This window comes from Limanda limanda, chromosome 2 (assembly GCF_963576545.1).
Source record: "Limanda limanda chromosome 2, fLimLim1.1, whole genome shotgun sequence".
In the NCBI taxonomy this organism is placed as follows: domain Eukaryota; kingdom Metazoa; phylum Chordata; class Actinopteri; order Pleuronectiformes; family Pleuronectidae; genus Limanda; species Limanda limanda.
The window spans coordinates 14,887,116-14,907,550 of record NC_083637.1 but is presented as its reverse complement, the minus strand read 5'-3'; the positions used below and the strand labels follow the sequence as shown (position 1 = coordinate 14,907,550).

The 20,435-nt window shown below is 46.9% G+C and overlaps 2 protein-coding genes across 3 annotated transcripts in view; one reads left to right on the top strand and one right to left on the bottom strand.

Annotated features, from left to right (window-relative positions):
- Nucleotides 1-4,328, top strand: part of apbb2b (amyloid beta (A4) precursor protein-binding, family B, member 2b) — a 51,148-nt gene extending 46,820 nt beyond the window's left edge. For both annotated transcript variants that reach the window (XM_061090574.1, XM_061090583.1), the window contains one exon: nt 644-4,328. In XM_061090574.1, the coding sequence (XP_060946557.1) occupies nt 644-814 (171 nt within the window). In that variant the 3' untranslated portion in view covers nt 815-4,328. The remainder of the gene's footprint in view (nt 1-643) is intronic.
- An 811-nt stretch (nt 4,329-5,139) lies between these two features.
- LOC133018321 (putative methyltransferase NSUN7) lies at nt 5,140-20,435 on the bottom strand. Its single transcript, XM_061084657.1, has 12 exons — nt 20,431-20,435; nt 19,908-20,209; nt 18,527-18,585; nt 17,211-17,347; nt 16,957-17,109; nt 16,345-16,528; nt 15,474-15,687; nt 15,242-15,385; nt 14,505-14,606; nt 14,112-14,229; nt 11,912-12,032; nt 5,140-6,286 (listed from the first exon to the last, which is right to left on the bottom strand). The coding sequence occupies exons 1-12, from the start codon at nt 20,433-20,435 to the stop codon at nt 5,423-5,425; spliced, it is 2,403 nt and encodes an 800-aa protein (XP_060940640.1). The 3' UTR covers nt 5,140-5,422.

Below are 20,435 nucleotides of genomic sequence, written 5' to 3'. Positions count from 1 at the left end.
ATGTTTATTATATTATTTATTACAACAGATGCTTTATTCAGGTTTTGATGGGAACCTGTGTCAAAGCTGTGGTGTGCTTTTGTAAAATTTCAAATCAAGAGAAGTAAAGTTAGAATATAGAATAGAAAAGAATAGAATATAGTCCCTGTAAGTTATAGTGCAGTTTAAAGTTCAGTGCTTTAGATTCTATTAAGTGTTTGTTGTTTTCTGCTTTGTAGGAAACGTTTTTCAGATCAGCGACCATTATAATCATCAAATTACCTTTACAGTGTTGTGTTATTATATTATGTTCTGTGTTATGGTCACTGGAGTTCTTGTTATAAGCAGAGATGCTACCTACAGCAGAGGTTACTCATCTTCCTCATCTCTGCTGTGTGTGAGTCACAAGATGAGTCGGCTGCAGGCTGGGCTATTGATCACACATCAGAACACACACACACGCACACAGACACGCACACAGACACACACTTAAACTGATTCACAGTGACAGGAATCATCAGTCATTACTATCGATCACAGCACCAGTCCAGCTTTCCATTCTCTCTCTCTCACACACACACACTCTCACAGTAGTGTACTCAGCAGCTGTAACTCTCTCTCCTGTCCTTCCTCCCCCCCCCCCCTCTCTCTCTCCCTCTCTCAGTTGCGGTACCAGAAGTGTTTGGTCGCTCGGCCTCCCACCCAGAAGCCCTGTAGCTCCTCCCCCCCTGGTGACTCGGTGTCCCGCCGGGTCTCGACCAGCGTGAAGAAAGGAGTCCTATCCCTCATCGACACCCTCAAACAGAAGAGACCCGTCACAGAGTTGCCGCAGTAACCACGGTGAATCACTACCAACTGCCTGCCACAACCCCCAGTCACCATGGTAACCAGTCGCATTCGCTGCCAAAAACCCCAGTAACCACTAAAACAGAGCAAAGCCCCCATGGATTCGGGGAAACCCCGTCACGATTCCTTCACTTTTCTGGAGCAAATTGGAATTTCACCTCAAGAGTTTCATCAGCTCTCGAGCAGCAATTCAAGTTCGCCTCCTCAAAGCAACGAATTGAGACTCTAGACCCCGGTCGAGAAGGAACGACCACGAGAACGGTGGTCGTGAAGGTGTTGATGTACATAGAAGTAACTCTCATCCCCCTCGGCACAGAGGAGGAGAAGAGGAGAAGAATATGGTAGAAGTAGGAAGTGCTCCTTCATGCAGAGCTGCTGACTTCTCCGTGCTCTTATTGTATCTGTGTCTGTGCCTGTGCTGCCAGCATGACCTTGCAAACCTGGCCACACCCCCCCCTCCCCACCATTCACCTGGCTTCCTGTTAGTCTGTAGTGGCTTTACCCCCCCAATCCCTGTCCCTCCTTCTTACCATCTACAGCAGACTGTAATGTGAGAGGAAGTAAATGGTCGGGAGGCAAAATGAAAAGCCATTGTGTCTGTGAACAATGACGGGAGCTGCCACAGACTGATTTGTCCGTTAGTCTACACTCATCTGTTCAACTGGTCCTGCATGAACTTCTTTATAGAAACGTGAATCATTCTAGACGATATCAACACACTGCTGCTGCTTTCAGAGAGCGGAGGGGCGAGGAATCACAAGCCGCCGTGTTTTTCAAACCCGTCTTCTCTTCTGGTTGTTTCTCATCGATGTGCACGAATCAGCCAGGTGCGTCTGAACGAGCGGTGACCGTTCACCCGAAACCACGTCGCACGTCTGCCGTCTGTCCACCTTCGTTCTTCTGTTGTTACCCCTCTGAACATGACAGACTGCAGCCATAACGGAGGAATAGACGCAGGGATGAACATTGTTGCTCGCCCCACTCTCTCTCTCTCCTCTCCTCCCCCCACTCTCAGTGCCAGACTGCAGCTCGGAGCGGAGGAGACGTTAGCTGCTGCTGCTGCTGCTCTATGATACACATGCTGGAGGAAATTTGACTTTAAATCCCCCCCGGTATCAGTCCTCTCAGACTTCACTTTCACTAATAAAAGGGGACTGGTAGCATGAGAACGCCCTGAGGAAGAAAAAGGAAGGAGACTTGAGGAATGTGTCTTTCCACCTTGGTATGGTTGTGATGATATTGTCTATTTATCTCCAGAAGAGGACAGAGACATGATGACTCAGACCAGCAGGACGTTCCTGAGCTGCTATGGATCTGTCTCCAGGGGTCCGTTCACTTGAATCCTCGGTCTTTTCCTGTTTCTTTGTTTCATAAGTGCCACAAGATCACACGCTTTGTTTTTTCTCACACAAATCACGAACCTGGGTGTATGGTAATAACTAGCGATGGTCGTTATTGTAACTCAGATCATCAAGACACTCTTTAACAAAGTTCTCTTGGCTGTAGAGGCAGATAGATGCTGAACATCTGGCTGTTAGATCTCACCTGTCAAAGTTTGGATGTAGAAAACAGACGGGGCAGAAGTAGGAGTCTTTTTTTTTTTAAGTGGCCTTTTACGAACTTAAAATCAGAAGAGTTTAAGTTGTCACGAAATGGAATAAACCTGCGAGAATATGATTTGATGTAAATGTATAACTGCATGACCGACTAACAGGTAACTGTTGTAGTTAAACATTATGTCCAAAGACAAGGGCCATGCCACAGGTGTTTTTAGACTTCTTCAAACATCTGGATGAAAAAATCTTCAGTCTGCTGTATGATAAAATGTTTGAGTAGTAGTAGGGCACATTCCCATGACGAGGCCCAACAGTCAGTCCCCTTATGAAACCCTATTTAAATTAGCGAGATGTGGATTTTCATCTTGATCTGCACTGCACACACGCATAGATATCAGTCCCCTATGCATGTCTGATTTCTTGCCATGCATTAAGGCCAGAGAAATCAGTGACAGTGTCCGAAAATTGAATGTGAAACAAAGTGAAAAAGATTCCTGCATCCACACCGTTTACCGATTCCCTCCTTCCATCAAGTGTCGTGGAAATCTGTCAATCTTTGTGTAATCCTGCTGAAAAACTGGTAGACGGAGGTGAAAATATAACCTCATCGGTGGAGGAAGAGCAAACTGACTGGACCGCTAGGAAACAGATTAATCTCTTATTTATCATTCAGCAGATGGAGGATGTTTTTTGTTGAAGTAAGTGGTTAAATCAACCATCTTAAGAGAAACCGAATGTTCCATCTGTACCTAAATGAACACAAGAGACACAAACTGAGGTCAGTCAGCAGGCGACTGAAACTTTTGACAGGTTTCAGGTTATGTAAGAAAAATCCAATCTCAGGATGAGAGCATCCCTCCTGCAGGAGCCGGAGTGAGGGTTTATGACAGTGTAGAGTGTTGCTGCAGAGAAAGTGAAGTTTTACAAGTGCAGCAACAGCGTCAGGTCGTAGTTGAGGGTCCGATTTTACATCCGAGGGTCCAGCTTGTCATCTGTGTTAGTATTTAACTCCACATATAACAAACCAAGGAAGGAAGCCGGAGTATAATTGAGATTCTGTTGAGAAAACTCACTTTTCTTTTATCACGAGGATGTTGAAATGTGAATGAGATGAATTAAATCTGTTCTGTACATAATATCAATTTAATGTAACATTTGGCATTACCCTGTTGTCATAAGCTAACTTTTGTTTTTTTTCATTTTTGAATGTCATTATTTTTTTGAAATGAAATGCCTTTTTTTGAGAACTCACCAAATGGCCAAAGTGTAAAATACAGATATACATTGTTGTAGATAAGTAAAGTACCAGAGCAAATAATGACATAACCGGAGGGGCGGTCACAGCTGTCAATTAAGTTGATACTGAATTTAACTGAGCAATTATCTATGCATTCTTTTGATCTCTAGAGGAGAAAACAGAAAGTCGTAAAAAAAAAAGAAAAGAAAAGAGAAGCCTTGCATGCCCTCGGACAGTTTGAGAGAGCGACTGTACGTACTGAACAGAAATATTTTTTATTTTATTTATTCTATTTTATAAAGGTATATACTGATTTTATTAGTTGGGGCAAAGTAAAGTCTCTTGACTCGGTGTCGTCGTCTCTGTCCCTGGTTAAACTCACAACGCTACAATAGGCTCCGCTTTGCAGAACGAGGCAGATAAAGGAATATATCTTCACCCTGTACAGTGTCCTGAGAGCTGGACGTCCACTGCTGCTCTGAGAAGGACGAGGACGAGGAAGAGGAGGAGGAGGAGGAGGAGGAGGAGGAAGATGATGGAAACAGCATTGGGCTCCCAGCATCTCTGTCAAGCTCACACACATAAAGAACAACAACAAACACACACTCCATCTCCCACAGATGGATGTGTTGGCTTCTGTTTGCCGCTCACTGATTTGTACACTTTATCAATGTAACCAATTGTGAGAATAAACAGCATAATAAAATACACAGCTCGGCTTTTGTGTGTCTGTTTGTGTGTTAGAGGCTCGAGTAATGACATTTTGATTGATTCCTCATTCTCGGTCGATTAAGTTCGGTTTATTACCTCCTCCAAGGAGGTTATGTTTTCACCACTTGTTTGTTTGTCAGCAGGTTTAACTAAATTAAATGGATTTTCATGGAACTTGGGGGAAGAAACATGGAGAGAAACATTAGATTTTGCTGTCGACCCGAACAGGAAGGTGGATTTAGGTCTTTAAAATGGCGAGATGTTTTTTTTAACACTTTCTGTGATTCACATAGGAATAATGAAAGAATTTTGACGAAAAATAATGTTGGGTCTTTAGGGGACTAATATTTATGATTGTGTGCAATTTGGTCCAAAAAAAATGCTGTAGTGGATTAACATTTTAAAATTGGACTGTTGGCCTCATGCTCGAAAGGAGTAGGAAGCAATCAAATAATTTGCTCTCCTTCTCACTCTGTTTTAGTTTTTACAATAAACTTTGTTGTTTTTAGGAAAAACTCAAACATCTGCTACCGATGTCCCAGATACCCACCTCAGTCACATCAAACAAGGACCAACACAGAGAACCTCACATTCAAAAAAGCAAATGAATACAAACATTCATTCAAACATTCCAAGAACAAATCAGTCTGGTTCCGTTAAACATCTCAGAACACAAGTTACGAGCTGTCAAGGAGGATTTCACTTGGAGAAATGATGTTGGTTTAAAGACATAAAGGTGCACAGAAAAAGAAACCAATCGTTATTACTATATTTATTTGCGAAGTTAATAAGGTGCATACAGGTAATAATTTAGTTGTCGTCCCTTGAAGAGAAGATAAACAAAAGAAACAAACACAATAATTTAACTTTTTAAATACTTGAAATAAATAGAATTTACTTAAATTATTAATTTACCATATATAAATTCATGAATGTCATTTACTTGGGAAGTGATTTAACGATGTATTGATTAGTGACTCAAAGGTTAAGTGGTATAGGTAATGGATGGATGGGAATAGTTTTCTGTCCAATCCCACTGACTGAAGCATCAGAGTCATTGAAGTGAACCTCAGTGAGTCTAATGTCCACGTCTCTATAATCCAGGCAGAGACACTGAGGAGGAGGACGTGGACATGTGCTTGTGGTGAGAGTGGGACGTGTGGGACGGAGAACTACCCGTCCTGCTGCGTAGAGATCCAGAGGACGGGGAGGGAATGGGTGGGAGGACCGAGCCTCTCGCAGCCTTCCTCACTTCCTGTGGTCCGACCACTTTCCCCCGGGCCTTTAACGCACTCGCTGATTTGTCTCCGTCCCTTAATGTTTTCTCTTCCCTCTCAGGCTGCGTGTTGTGTCCCTGCAGCTGCCTGGAGGCCGGAGGGGGGGTGGAGGGAGCTGTTGGTGCAGGTGAGGGTCGTCTCCCAGCAGAGGAAGGGGCGCTGGAGAGCGTCTGCTGGGACCCGGTCACTGGAGTCTCACTCAGCCTGTGGGCCAGGGCTGTGATGGGGGACAACTGCTTGGATGTTTTCTCTGAGGACATCAAGGTCAGCGTGAGCCGAGGGATTCGTCTTTGTTTGCTCTTTGAGGGACGTTTAGTGGGATTTGATTGGTTGCCTTTTTTCTTCGTTGGTTTCTTTTTGGGGCTTTTAGTCAGCTGCTTGGCGTCGGCAGGAGCTTTGATTTGTTTTTGACCTTGTTTGAGCTTTCGCTTGCGCCCTTTGACCCCTCTCCTCTTTCCTCCGTCTTCCTCCCCTTTGCCCTCCTCTTCCTCCTCATTACCCTTGACCTCCCCTTCACCTCTCTCCTCTTCGGGCCGACCTCTCTCGCCGGGTTCACGGTTCTTCTTGCTTTTCCCCTTTTTCCCAGTTTTTAATTGCTCTGGTAATATTCCGCCCAGGAGGCCCTTCGCTGCCGCCCTTGCCAGCACGTCTTGCACCGTCTCCACCTTGGTCGGATCGGCCTGAAAGTGCAAGGGCAGAGTTAGATTGGATGTGGAGCTATCAACACATTAAAAGACTACAGGTCTCCAGGGGAACTCAGCAGCGTGGAGAGCAGGCTGCAGAGGTGCAGTCATAAAGTGACCCTGCAGAGGAGGAAGAGGAGACTTCGCACAGGGGCTGAAGGCTTTTTACATTCCCACCGAGCAAAGTGTGTGTAATGTCAGAGGCAGTGAAATCATATAGACGATATTTTATAGCCGTGACACAACCCTGGAGAGGAGAAGGGACAGAAGTCTTTTTATGCCCATAATATTCAAGGAGCTCAAAGTGAATATTAAGTTGAACTAATTTTAAGCTGAAAACAAGTTGCAGCGAACACACTCATAAAGTTTGTACATATGCACAACAGTAACATTATGTCATCATCTCCGAATACATTTGAGAGTATAAGTCTCCTGAAAGCCTCCCCTGTCCTCTTCCTTCTGTGTCCTCCTCCCTCTGTGTCCTCCTCCCTCTGTGTCCTCCTCCCTCTGTCTCCTCCTCCCTCTGTCTCCTCCTCCCTCTGTGTCCTCCTCCTCCCTCTGTTTCCTCCTCCCTCTGTGTCCTCTTCCCTCTGTGTCCTCTTCCCTCTGTGTCCTCTTCCCTCTGTGTCCTCTTCCCTCTGTGTCCTCTTCCCTCTGTCTCCTCCTCCCTCTGTGTCCTCATCCCTCTGTCTCCTCCTCCCTCTGTGTCCTCATCCTCCCTCTGTCTCCTCCCTCTGTGTCCTCCTCCCTCTGTGTCCTCCTCCCTCTGTGTCCTCCCTCTGTCTCCTCCTCCCTCTGTGTCCTCATCCCTCTGTCTCCTCCTCCCTCTGTCTCCTCCTCCCTCTGTCTCCTCCTCCCTCTGTGTCCTCCTCCTGCCTCTGTTTCCTCCTCCCTCTGTGTCCTCTTCCCTCTGTGTCCTCTTCCCTCTGTGTCCTCTTCCCTCTGTGTCCTCTTCCCTCTGTGTCCTCTTCCCTCTGTCTCCTCCTCCCTCTGTGTCCTCATCCCTCTGTCTCCTCCTCCCTCTGTGTCCTCATCCTCCCTCTGTCTCCTCCCTCTGTGTCCTCCTCCCTCTGTGTCCTCCTCCCTCTGTGTCCTCCCTCTGTCTCCTCCTCCCTCTGTGTCCTCATCCCTCTGTCTCCTCCTCCCTCTGTGTCCTCCTCCTCCCTCTGTCTCCTCCCTCTGTGTCCTCCTCCCTCTGTCTCCTCCTCCCTCTGTGTCCTCCTCCCTCTGTCTCCTCCTCCCTCTGTGTCCTCCTCCCTCTGTGTCCTCCTCCCTCTGTGTCCTCCTCCCTCGGTGTCCTCCTCTCTCTGTGTCCTCCTCCCTCTGTGTCTTCCTCCCTCAGTGTCCTCCTCCCTCTGTGTCCTCCTCCCTCTGTGTCCTCCTCCCTCTGTGTCCTCTTCCCTCTCTGTCCTCCTCCCTCTGTGTTCTCCTGCCTGTGTGTCCTCCTCCCTCTGTGTCCTCCTCCCTCTGTGTCCTCCTCCCTCTGTGTCCTCCTCCCTCTGTCTCCTCCTCCCTCTGTGTCCTCATCCCTCTGTGTCCTCCTCCCTCTGTGTCCTCATCCCTCTGTCTCCTCATCTCTATGTGTCCTCCTCCCTCTGTGTCTTCCTCCCTCTGTGTCCTCCCTCTGTGTCCTCCTCCCTCTGTCTCCTCCTCCCTCTGTGTCCTCCTCCCTCTGTGTCCTCATCCCTCTGTCTCCTCATCTCTATGTGTCCTCCTCCCTCTGTGTCCTCCCTCTGTGTCCTCCTCCCTCTGTGTCCTCTTCCCTCTCTGTCCTCCTCCCTCTGTGTTCTCCTGCCTGTGTGTCCTCCTCCCTCTGTGTCCTCCTCCCTCTGTGTCCTCCTCCCTCTGTGTCCTCCTCCCTCTGTCTCCTCCTCCCTCTGTGTCCTCATCCCTCTGTGTCCTCCTCCCTCTGTGTCCTCATCCCTCTGTCTCCTCATCTCTATGTGTCCTCCTCCCTCTGTGTCTTCCTCCCTCTGTGTCCTCCCTCTGTGTCCTCCTCCCTCTGTCTCCTCCTCCCTCTGTGTCCTCCTCCCTCTGTGTCCTCATCCCTCTGTCTCCTCATCTCTATGTGTCCTCCTCCCTCTGTGTCCTCCCTCTGTGTCCTCCTCCCTCTGTCTCCTCTTCCCTCTGTGTCCTCATCCCTCTGTGTCCTCCTCCCTCTGTGTCCTCATCCCTCTCTGTCCTCCTCCCTCTGTGTTCTCCTGCCTGTGTGTCCTCCTCCCTCTGTGTCCTCCTCCCTCTGTGTCCTCCTCCCTCTGTCTCCTCCTCCCTCTGTGTCCTCCTCCCTCTGTGTCCTCCTCCCTCTGTCTCCTCCTCCCTCTGTGTCCTCCTCCCTCTGTGTCCTCCTCCCTCTGTGTCCTCCTCCCTCTGTGTCCTCCTCTCTCTGTGTCCTCCTCCCTCTGTGTCCTCCTCCCTCAGTGTCCTCCTCCCTCTGTGTCCTCCTCCCTCTGTGTCCTCCTCCCTCTGTCTCCTCCTCCCTCTGTGTCCTCTTCCCTCTCTGTCCTCCTCCCTCTGTGTTCTCCTGCCTCTGTCTCCTCCTCCCTCTGTCTCCTCCTCCCTCTGTGTCCTCCTCCCTCTGTGTCCTCCTCCCTCTGTGTCCTCCTCCCTCTGTGTCCTCCTCCCTCTGTCTCCTCCTCCCTCTGTGTCCTCATCCCTCTGTGTCCTCCTCCCTCTGTGTCCTCATCCCTCTGTCTCCTCATCTCTATGTGTCCTCCTCCCTCTGTGTCTTCCTCCCTCTGTGTCCTCCCTCTGTGTCCTCCTCCCTCTGTCTCCTCCTCCCTCTGTCTCCTCCTCCCTCTGTGTCCTCATCCCTCTGTGTCCTCCTCCCTCTGTGTCCTCATCCCTCTGTGTCCTCCTCCCTCTGTCTCCTCATCTCTATGTGTCCTCATCCCTCTGTGTCCTCCTCCCTCTGTGTACTCCCTCTGTGTCCTCCCCCCTCCTTCTCCTCCTCCCTCTGTGTCCTCCTCCCTCTGTGTCCTCCTCCCTCTGTGTCCTCCTCCCTCTGTCTCCTCCTCCCTCTGTGTCCTCCTCCCTCTGTGTCCTCCTCCCTCTGTCTCCTCCTCCCTCTGTGTCCTCCTCCCTCTGTGTCCTCCTCCCTCTGTGTCCTCCTCCCTCTGTGTCCTCCTCTCTCTGTGTCCTCCTCCCTCTGTGTCCTCCTCCCTCAGTGTCCTCCTCCCTCTGTGTCCTCCTCCCTCTGTGTCCTCCTCCCTCTGTCTCCTCCTCCCTCTGTGTCCTCTTCCCTCTCTGTCCTCCTCCCTCTGTGTTCTCCTGCCTCTGTCTCCTCCTCCCTCTGTCTCCTCCTCCCTCTGTGTCCTCCTCCCTCTGTGTCCTCCTCCCTCTGTGTCCTCCTCCCTCTGTGTCCTCCTCCCTCTGTCTCCTCCTCCCTCTGTGTCCTCATCCCTCTGTGTCCTCCTCCCTCTGTGTCCTCATCCCTCTGTCTCCTCATCTCTATGTGTCCTCCTCCCTCTGTGTCTTCCTCCCTCTGTGTCCTCCCTCTGTGTCCTCCTCCCTCTGTCTCCTCCTCCCTCTGTCTCCTCCTCCCTCTGTGTCCTCATCCCTCTGTGTCCTCCTCCCTCTGTGTCCTCATCCCTCTGTGTCCTCCTCCCTCTGTCTCCTCATCTCTATGTGTCCTCATCCCTCTGTGTCCTCCTCCCTCTGTGTACTCCCTCTGTGTCCTCCCCCCTCCTTCTCCTCCTCCCTCTGTGTCCTCATCCCTCTGTGTCCTCCTCCCTCTCTGTCCTCATCCCTCTCTGTCCTCCTCCCTCTGTGTTCTCCTGCCTGTGTGTCCTCCTCCCTCTGTGTCCTCCTCCCTCTGTGTCCTCCTCCCTCTGTGTCCTCCTCCCTCTGTCTCCTCCTCCCTCTGTGTCCTCATCCCTCTGTCTCCTCCTCCCTCTGTGTCCTCATCCCTCTGTCTCCTCTTCCCTCTGTGTCCTCCTCCCTCTGTCTCCTCCCTCTGTGTCCAGATAAAACACTGCTAATGCATCTTTTTAATGTCTCACTTGTCATTTCTAACTAATCTATTCTAAAACTAATTATGCTGTCATAAAGTGTTTTTTATAAAGTGTGAACAACTAATCCAGACGAGAAACTATCTAAATACAGACCATTTATAAATGTAAATGCTGAATTTGTCCAATACCAACTATCCCAACAGCCTAATTTCAAATTTGAATGTCTCTGTGTGATTTGTAAGCTTTTCGTTCATGTTGCCAAAGTTAACAATAATGTGATGAAATTGGGACGACAAAGGATTGAAGGATAATAGCTTGTCAGTTTTGTGTCTTTGTTTTGTCAAAGACCGTTTCCAAGGGGCCTCCATGTTGTCGTGCCCCTGCTCTTCCTGTCTCTCCACGCTGCCACGTATCTGTTTCCCGTCCCTTCATCCAGCAGGGCAGAGTGACGAGTGGATCCATTCATCTCAGCAGCAGTGAACCACCTCGGACGTGTCACTGTAACGGAATCTGCAGCTCTCATGTGACTCGACTCACTGAGGGACTGAGCGTGGATCTAATTATACATGAGCATTCGATTTTGAATTACTGCACTGCAACCTGGGTGAGGGTCTGTGGCTGGGTGTATGTATTTGTGTGTTTTGGAGAGATGTGAACACACACACACACACACACACACACACACACACACACACACACACACACACACACACACACACACACACACACACACACACACACACACACACACACACACACACACACACACACACACACACACACACACACACACACACACACACACACACACACCCTGGCACATTCCCCTCTCTGCACCATTTTTTTTTTTTTCGGGCTGCAGGGGATCAAACGAGCCGCATCTCATTTCCTTCTGTTGTATTTTTCTTCTTTTTATGACTTGAGCAGGAGGGAAGAAAGAGGAGGGGGCAAACAGAGGGAGCAAGAAAGTGATGCAACAAGACTGGATGGATGGATGGAGGGATGAAGGGATGGAGGGAGGGCTGGTCAAATTATACAGAGAATTATCAATTCATCTTTGCTCTCAAGTCAGACGTATATCATCTCTAGCTTGTCTCTTTTTTTATGGAGTATTGGAATAATGCTGCAGTGTTTCAGGGATCGTGTGTGTGTGTGTGTGTATGTGTGTGTCTGTGTCTGTGTGTGTGTGTGTGTGTATGTGTGTGTGTGTGTGTGTTTGCGTGTGTGTGTGTGCGTGCGCAGACAAGCAGAGCCGACTGACCTCCCAGCAGACAGAAAGTAAAAAAGTGCAGCCTCAGCACTCCTGGTCTTGTCGCAAAGCAATCACAGACACACACACACACACACAGACACACAGACACACAGACACACACACACACAGACACACGCACACAGACACACAGACACACACACACACAGACACACACACACACGCACACACGCACACACGCGCACACACACACACACACACACACACACACACACACACACACACACACACACACACACACACACACACACACACACACACACACACACACACACACACACACACACACACACACACACCTCTATCCCCCCCACCCCTCCATCTCCAGACAGAGCCTTGTCCTCTACATCTCTCTCTTGTTTCCTCGTCTCACACCCCCCCCCCCCTGCTCAGCTCTCTCACCTGTCGGGACAGTCTGGCCAAGAAGCAGCCGTTGGTGACATGAGAGGGTTCGAGTCTGAAGAACTTGGATTCGGTGGCGTCTCCTGACTCGGAGTCGACCGGGAAAATTGGGCCGTTCACCCTGAGGAAGGAGCAGAGGAGCAGAGGAGAGTTGTTACAAAGATCTAAATCATCATGGCTGTCGTGGTGCTCCACAGGAGGACGGGTTCAGGACATTACACTTATATACCTTGAATCATTTTGACAGTCATATTGCAGAACATTCTAAAATCTACCCCCTGACTTTTCATCTAGCGCCACCTTTAGGTTGAAATGCTTGTCTTCCAGGATGAGTTATACAAATTTACTAACAGTTTTTCTAAATCTGCTGCCATGTGACAAGGTCAAACCTTCCACTGACTAACCACATACAACACTAACGACATTCACACTTCAGGTGCTTTTCATATTGTGCCAATATGCATCATTTAGCATCAATTATCATACAAACATGATAAAAAAAGATCGTGAACACAAACCAATGATTATAAATAAAGATGGAGGACGCATCTCCACTTCCTGCCTGTGTACAACAATGGAGCCATACGAACGCTGCCATCTTGTGGTCTGGATGTCATTTGGAGTTTACACACCGATACATGGACTCGACCAATTGCGAGTAAGTCTCAGCCGTCAATCATGGCATTTAACACGGGTTTTATAGATAAGAACAACCTAAAATTACCAAAAAACATCTTTGAGGATAATTGTTTTAGTCACATTTGTTGAAAAAGTGTAAATTTGTAATCTTTGCAGTTTTAAATTGAATGACAGTATTAATCTTTCAGCTGAGACATAATTGCGATAAAACAGCACATTTATATACTCAAGTGAAGCTGATTGGAGCTGATACGTTTTGCTATAGAGTCCAATAACGTCCTTGCTGGACTTGGGGTGACTCTACATCTTGTCTTTCTTCTCACAGGTTCTTCATCATGTCTTCCACCTTCTTGTATTTAACAGGCGAGCTGCTTCATTTCTTTTGGTGCAGACTCGTGGCAGCTCTCGTAAAAAACCCCACCGTGCTGTCGGCTCTGTGTTTCCTTTGAACAGGTCGTGGAACACACAGGTGACACAGCTGCTGCTCTCCTCGCTGCACGTCACTGAGCTGATAGAAGAGCGAGTGTGACCAAAAGTAATGGCGTTCGGATTTCTTCTAAAGCGGCGGATTGAGGAGAAGCAGGTGGGAAACCGACTCTGAAATTCTCTCCGCCCCATTTACTCCAACTGTAGAATTAACTATAGTCCCCATGGCAACGGCAGCTGATCCTTTACACCGCACACATGCACACACACACAAACACACATAAACACACAAGGACATTGATTCATTCTCGCACTTAAACACATACAATCACAATACATGCCGGACATTGTAGCGCTCCATTACACTGTATATTATACACGTCACTATTTACTAAGTGTTCTCTGCAGGAACTTGCAGATGTTGCACGAGCATCTCTTCATCTGAGCTCGTTGTGTAGGACGTTTACAGGTTCAGCTCATGCACAGCGTGTCGTATCTAACACTCTTCATTTATCTGGCGTGAGGACTCAAAGCAATCCTGTTAACCACAGTCTGCAAGAGGAGGCTTGTTTTCTAAATGAATGATGTCACCAGTCCTGCAGTTCGAGTTTGAGGTGAGCATGATGAAGGGAATCTTGTGTTGTTAGTGTGTTTTATTTCAGATTTCACACAGCACCAGTGTCACAATGAGTTACAATACCACCACCATAGGGTTATCAGCAAAGTTGTTACATTTGCTTAAAGCCAACAGGTTATGATTCACCTTGATGGATGAATGTATACAACAGCATGAGCAACGTGACCGAGAGCAACAGCTTCTCAGCTTCAGTGTTCTTCTGAGGGAAGCAGGTGAAGATCCCTGTGTGCAGCCAATCAGGTGTCTCTGTGTGTCTCAGTGACGTTAGTGAAGGAGGCTGACAATCTGTTTTATGTATCTTATATCTAATTGTGCTATTTTAAAAACCCCAGAGTTTTATGTTTTGCTTGAAGAGGAAACAGTTCACACATACATTTCTCGTCACTGTTGTTTGAGCCCGTGGACAAGTCCTGAAAAGTGTGACTGCATAGTTAAATACTTAATGGACGGAAACCCAACACTTGCACAAAGAGAGAGCTGTGTGTGTGTTTGTGTTACCTGAAGGGCAGCAGTTTGCTATGAGTGTGTGTTTTGTCTAACACTCTTTTCACCAGCTGTTCGTTCTCCTCAGGATAAACTGAACGTGAGCAGTAAACCACCGTCTGAACCTTGGGGACTGACAGATGGAGAACAGGAGAGAAGGAACTGTATCAAAAATAGAATAAATTCTGCTGACATCTTATTATCAGGCCAGTGTGTTGTATATAGGAGTCAGACATGTGTGTTAATCTGGATCGTGTGTGTGTGTGTGTGTGTGTGTGTGTGTGTGTGTGTGTGTGTGTGTGTGTGTGTGTGTGTGTGTGTGTGTGTGTGTGTGTGTGTGTGTGTGTGTGTGTGTGTGTGTGTGTGTGTGTGTGTGTGTGTGTGTGTGTGTGTGTGTGGTCCACTCACAGGTCAGGGTGTGCGCTAACAGTCGTGCCTGCTGGGCGGCCATCATGTGTATTTTCCGTTGGGCCACAGAACCGTGAGACAAGTCTGACAGCAGATCCCAGTCTGTCAATAGAATAAAATCATTTAGCTATTTTTTTCATCTTATATTAGAATTTGAATGCAAAGACACTGACTTTGCATATAACCAGAAATATTTTTTAGAATTCTTTATTTTCCGTTTGTTAATTTGTTTTTTACTCACTTATTCACTTTGTAATATACATTTTCCATCTCTGCTCTACGTCCTCTGTCCTCCTTCTTTTACGGCCCACAGTTATATGGCTGCATTTATATTCTACACTCCCAATAAGTCCACAAGGGCAAATGGCTGTGGGAGATGTAAAATGCCTGATATACAGTTATATACGGTCTAATTTGGGTTAGAAAGTCTGGGCTCCCTATTAAGTCAGTTCTCTATAACGCCTCTTTGGAAGCTTGTAAATATTCTCCTCTGGGTCGGATCAGATGTGTTTGAGTTCATGGTGAATGTCCGAGTCCAGTTTGGATCCTCGTCCCATTGGCTGCAGGGTGTTACTGTGTAACCGGACTGAAAAATCTTTCCACCATGATGCTTAACAATTGGCAAAGAAGGGTTACTTTGGCACATGATGTCTTTTTATCATGCAGGTATGTGATGTTTAAGGTCTGGGGGAATTCAGCGCCTGTAGTTTCATCCCTTCTTCCCTCAAAGTACATACTCCCATGTTCGCTGTGCATGGTGGGCACGGGGTCGTGGAGGGCAGAGGATGAACACTGAGGTAGAACCATGATGACCTTCAGACGCTGGACGGAGGCGTCCCACTCGCTCAGACCACTGAATGCCTCCGACAGGATCCGCACATCTACAGTGGGAGGATTGTGGAATATCAATCGATTTGGATTCACCAGACCTTTTTATGTTCAATCCTTTTCTGTGTCCTCATCACTCACTCTTGATGTCCATGTCTCCGAGCAGGCCCTGAAGCTCCCCCACCTGAGAGGATGTGTGGTCACCACCACACACCAGCACTCGGCCCGAGCGGGCGGAGGCCACCACAGCCACGTGGGCCACAGTCACAGCAGAGAAAGACCCCACCAGCAGGACGTCACCGTTATCAAACAGCAGGGGGCGTAACACGCTCACCGCCACACACACACTCCTGTCCTGTAGAGACACACACACACAAACGTGCAGAGATGCTCATAACACAAGTGCAGTATGAGGCAAACTTCCTTTTTAAACTCCATTACACAAATTACACAAATTACACAACTTTTAACTTCACATGAACTGAAAACAGCAAAAGCTTTTTTTCATAACAGAGACTAAGATTAGACCATTAACCAGCATATGAAATAATTGATTACATTACATTCTGATTATATTTGATTAGGAAACTTCCAGTGAGCATTTTGTTTTTTTTTTACTCTTTAAACACAATAATTGAATATGAATTTATCTTATAGATGTGGTGGACTCCAGTAAAGTGGACGCAGAGACAACAGATGTCCTTGATGTTTCATAAGAAAAGGTCAAATCTGTTTTCTTACGTTTTCTTTAAATCTATACTCATTCAGATCATATTCATATTGTATCTCAATGGGACAAGTTTAATACAGGGTGAATGAAATAAACTACTTTTATATTTTCACTCTGAAAATGGTGGCCTAGCTTCTACCTCAGCAACATTCCCCAGTCAGTTGCTAACTGTATTCAAACATCACTTTCAAACACGTGCTCCTGACAGAGGGAAGCACGTTCCTCATCTGGGAATCTGTTTTGTTTCTTTAACATATTTTTAGCTCTATGATACAGATTTACCTGTATGTTCAGGACACGTGTGGCAGTGAGGCTGCTGTGCTGGAGCCGAGCGACGAGCTGCCAGGAGAAGACGAGTGTGTCGGGACAGAGCGAGTCCCTGCAGAACGCCAGGTCCTTCAGGTCAGACGTGTCTTCAGCTTCACACAAGCCGGCAACGTGCAGCGCCTCACACACTTCTTCCACACTATGGAGGACAAGATTTAAATTCTGTTATATTTGACCCAAAAAAATCTCCATATATAGGACATTTACAGTGTGATATAGATACATAAGTGACCTGTTTTTTTCAACAGCAAGAGACCACAGGAGCCTTTTTTTTTTTTTTACCCTGAAACCATGGAGACGCCCCAATGAACTTCACAGTCCATTACCCTGGCCCTGCAACAACATGTGCTGCTGAGCACCGTGTAATCCCAGCAGATTAATACACACACAGACTGATGGAGTGTTAAGTGTGAGGCAAACAAGACCAGTGGAAAACTATAAAATGCACAAACAAATACGTCTATGTCTCAATCCCGGCACTTTAATGGCAGGTTGAACGATTTAACATTTTTTTGAACAATATTTTCCCCTCAAAGCAAAGAGCAGAATAACTTTTAGCTCTCATACCTGCTCTTCCGTGTGTTGACCCAAGCGAACAGTGGCAGACGCTTCGCTCGGTGCTGTTTGGTCCTGACAGAATCAGAAAGAAAACAGGAGACGCTCTGCAGATTCAGTTTCACCCGGCACCGAGCCAGAGATGCTGCCAGCTTGGTCTTACGCCTGTGAAAAAGGAAAAATATTAACATGGAGCTGATGAAACATTTATGGAGCAGCAATATAACACATCTACAACATCTACACATAGACAAACACACACATACTTGTACAGACTCCTCTCCAGCTCCCTGACTTCCTGTAGAGGCTCTTCCAGCTCCTTTGCTGTTTGTTCACGCAGCGTAAACTTTCGGTCCTGGAAATCGAACAGCATCACCATCGCCAGGGGCAACAAGTCAGCGGACTGCAAAACATGGACGCTTACATTATTCACGTCATTATAGCTGTAAGTTGTGATCATAATCAATAAGGTCTTCATCAATATTTTAATCATCGCCATCGATATTGCCATCGTCCCATTCAAACCAGCATTAACTGATTGATTAGGTCATTTGGGGGCGTCAGAGACTTATCCTTCTATACGCCTTCAGAGGATACAGCCATTATCCTTAATTCATAATGCTTTTTCTGGACATCTGATGAGTTTTCTCCTTATCGTGTTTTTTTGGCCTTCTTGAACTCCTCTCTTCTAAGGGCTGGGGATGAGGAGTGAGTTTTTCTGTTTTGGCTGAAACCTGCAGCTTGTACCGTCTGGAACCAGAACTGATTAGAGCTGTGAGACTGAACCACAGCATTAAAACCAGAATAAGGAGTTGAACGATGCTAAAAATGCTCAGTTGAGCTGAGGGTAAGTGCAGAGTCAGGTGATCATTCTCTGTGTCTCTGTTCATATGCAAGAAGTCAAGTGATTCATTGTTAACATAAAAGTATTGATTAGGAATCACCTCAGGGAAAAGAAAAGAGCAAATCTTTTATCAGACTTTAGTGTCTATGCTTTATGGCTTCTCTGTCCCTTCACCTGTGTGTGTGTGTGTGTGTGTGTGTGTGTGTGTGTGTGTGTGTGTGTGTGTGTGTGTGTGTGTGTGTGTGTGTGTGTGTGTGTGTGTATGTGTGTGTGTGGGAGGTGAGTGTGAGAATAACAAACAGCTGTATGGCAGTTTTTATAGTCACAATTGCAGACTAACGGCCCGTCAGCCTATTCGGTGTGTTTCACCCATCCCTCAATAAAGTCAACATTTACATACACACACACACACTACATAAGTGTGTCTCTTTGTCCATGTGTGTGTCATTGCAGTGTTTTATTGTGTCATTTACAGTCTCCCTGTTGGAGGGTGCGTCTGTCGCTCCCCTGTATGCATCATTTGCCACCTAGAACCGGCCCAGACGATGCACAGGTCTGAATACAAATGGCCTCTAACTGCTTCCCTGTCTCCCTCACCAGGGTTTTAACCCATTCAGGGGGGCACGCTCGGACAGAGAGATCACAGCTATCCTCATTTGGCGACAGATAGCCCCTTATTCAGTGTTTTCAACAAGTTCTGGGTTTGTGGTCACTCTTGAGAAATCTGGCAGGACTCACAATTTGCTGCGAGGTGTGGAAGCAGCTGTCAGTGATGATGTCCTCCAGTAAATCTTGGTCTAAGAAAAACAAAACACATCAGTGTTAATGGACAGGGATCGAGTCGTCCTCTTTCTGAGACCGTCCAAGGAGATGTGTACAGGGCGCAGATTGAAAACTGCACATGCTGATTTTAAACAGCAACGTTTTATTTTGGTGTTCTGGTGAAATGTTTCTGTTATTTTAAACATGCACAGTTTTACAATCGTCGCTCCGCAGAATTGAGGTAAATGTAGTTTTGTTTATTTGAGAATTTAATTCATAAAGATTCAGCCGACATGTCATTCCAAAAATTAAGGTGGGTAAATCCACTGAGTATTTTATGTGTTGATAGTTCAGTCTGATCTGGATTTTTGTTTATGTCTATAGTGATTTTATTCTCCTTAATGTTTTTTCTCGTCTTTGGTCTTTAACTCCATTTTGCTCTTTCATTCATTTCACTTTCTTTAGATCTCTACTTGCTTTTCCTTTGCAATAATTGTAAAGCACTCTTGCTCAACTCCTGTTGTTTCTGATTAACTCTATGAATAAATCTGATTCAACATGTTTGTGCCAACTAACTTGTCCTCAAGTAGAAATGATTTACAGCGGCACATATTGTTGTTTAATAAAGTTAAACATGTTAGTAGTCAATGAGCAAATTAGCATTAATTTCGAGTCGAGTTTCCAATTGAGCCCATGTAGTCATTTTATTCTTTTAGCTGTGGTTCAGTCACAACTCTTTCGCTGCCACATTCTCCACCACTGTCTTTGCATGAACACGCATCGAACGAGCTCATATTTTGAATGAACATGAGAGTCAAGTTTTGCGGTGTCATAAAATGAAAGATTAAATTCCCCCGAACAAAGTGTCAAACTTTTGAATTCCCCTGATGTGTGTGTGGTTCCTGTAAAGGTGCAGACATGTGCCATTGTGTGTGTATGTGTGTGTGTGTGTGCGTATTTGCATGCATGTGTGTCTTATCACCTCCCGCACAGACCTTTGCTGCACTTCCAGTACCAGTAATTTGCAGCCACATGTAAAAAAAAGGAAATGTACGACCATATACTATTTAATCTGCAGTCTGCAGTGGAAGCTGCTATTCAGAAGTGAATATTGGAGTTGACACATGCTGCGGCTCCACTGCTATTCATTATAGAGATAAGACCGCCTTGTACAAGCTGGGTGAGGTCTGCAGAGGTAGTAGGCGATGGCTGCAAATTAATTTCCCACTGACTTTATATTTAAGTCAATCCATCTTCTCTAAGTGTGTGTGTGCGGTTCCTCATTAATCTGACAAAAGAAACATTTAACCCTCAGACAACATGAGGAACATCTGGAGTTCCTGCGGAGCGGTCGTACATTTCAGCGCGTTGAAGGCGAGCTGGTAGGCCCGTCTCTGTGTGGGTTGGTCTCCGCTCTCGGCCAGTGGCGTGTCCGTTTTCTTCCCATAGCGCAGAGGCTGAAGCCGGCCGGGCTTCTCCTCACGCAGCTGCTGGAAGACGACTGCCGCCTGCAGATAGGCCTGATCTGATGGAGAAGGGGCTGCGGAGGGGGGAAAGATGAAGGAAAAACAGGGAAGAGAAGAAATTGGAGGAGGTGAAATAACAGATGAATACGGAAAACACACCAGGAAGTAAAGTATATAAGTCGCAGCACATGCACTGGGAGGTCTCCACACTGTTGATTCAGATTGCCAGGTGGTCTTTTTCCCAGCAGACCTGTTGACTTGTCATAGATGGAAAAGCACGCGTGTAATCAATATTAACATTGGTTTATACTGGACCATTGTAGAGTGCCAGTAAGCCGTGGTGTCAGTGTGACAGCGAGCCAGGGCGCACAATACAGGGAGCGGGAAACTGAACCTGATCAGTGAAATGCAAACCTCAT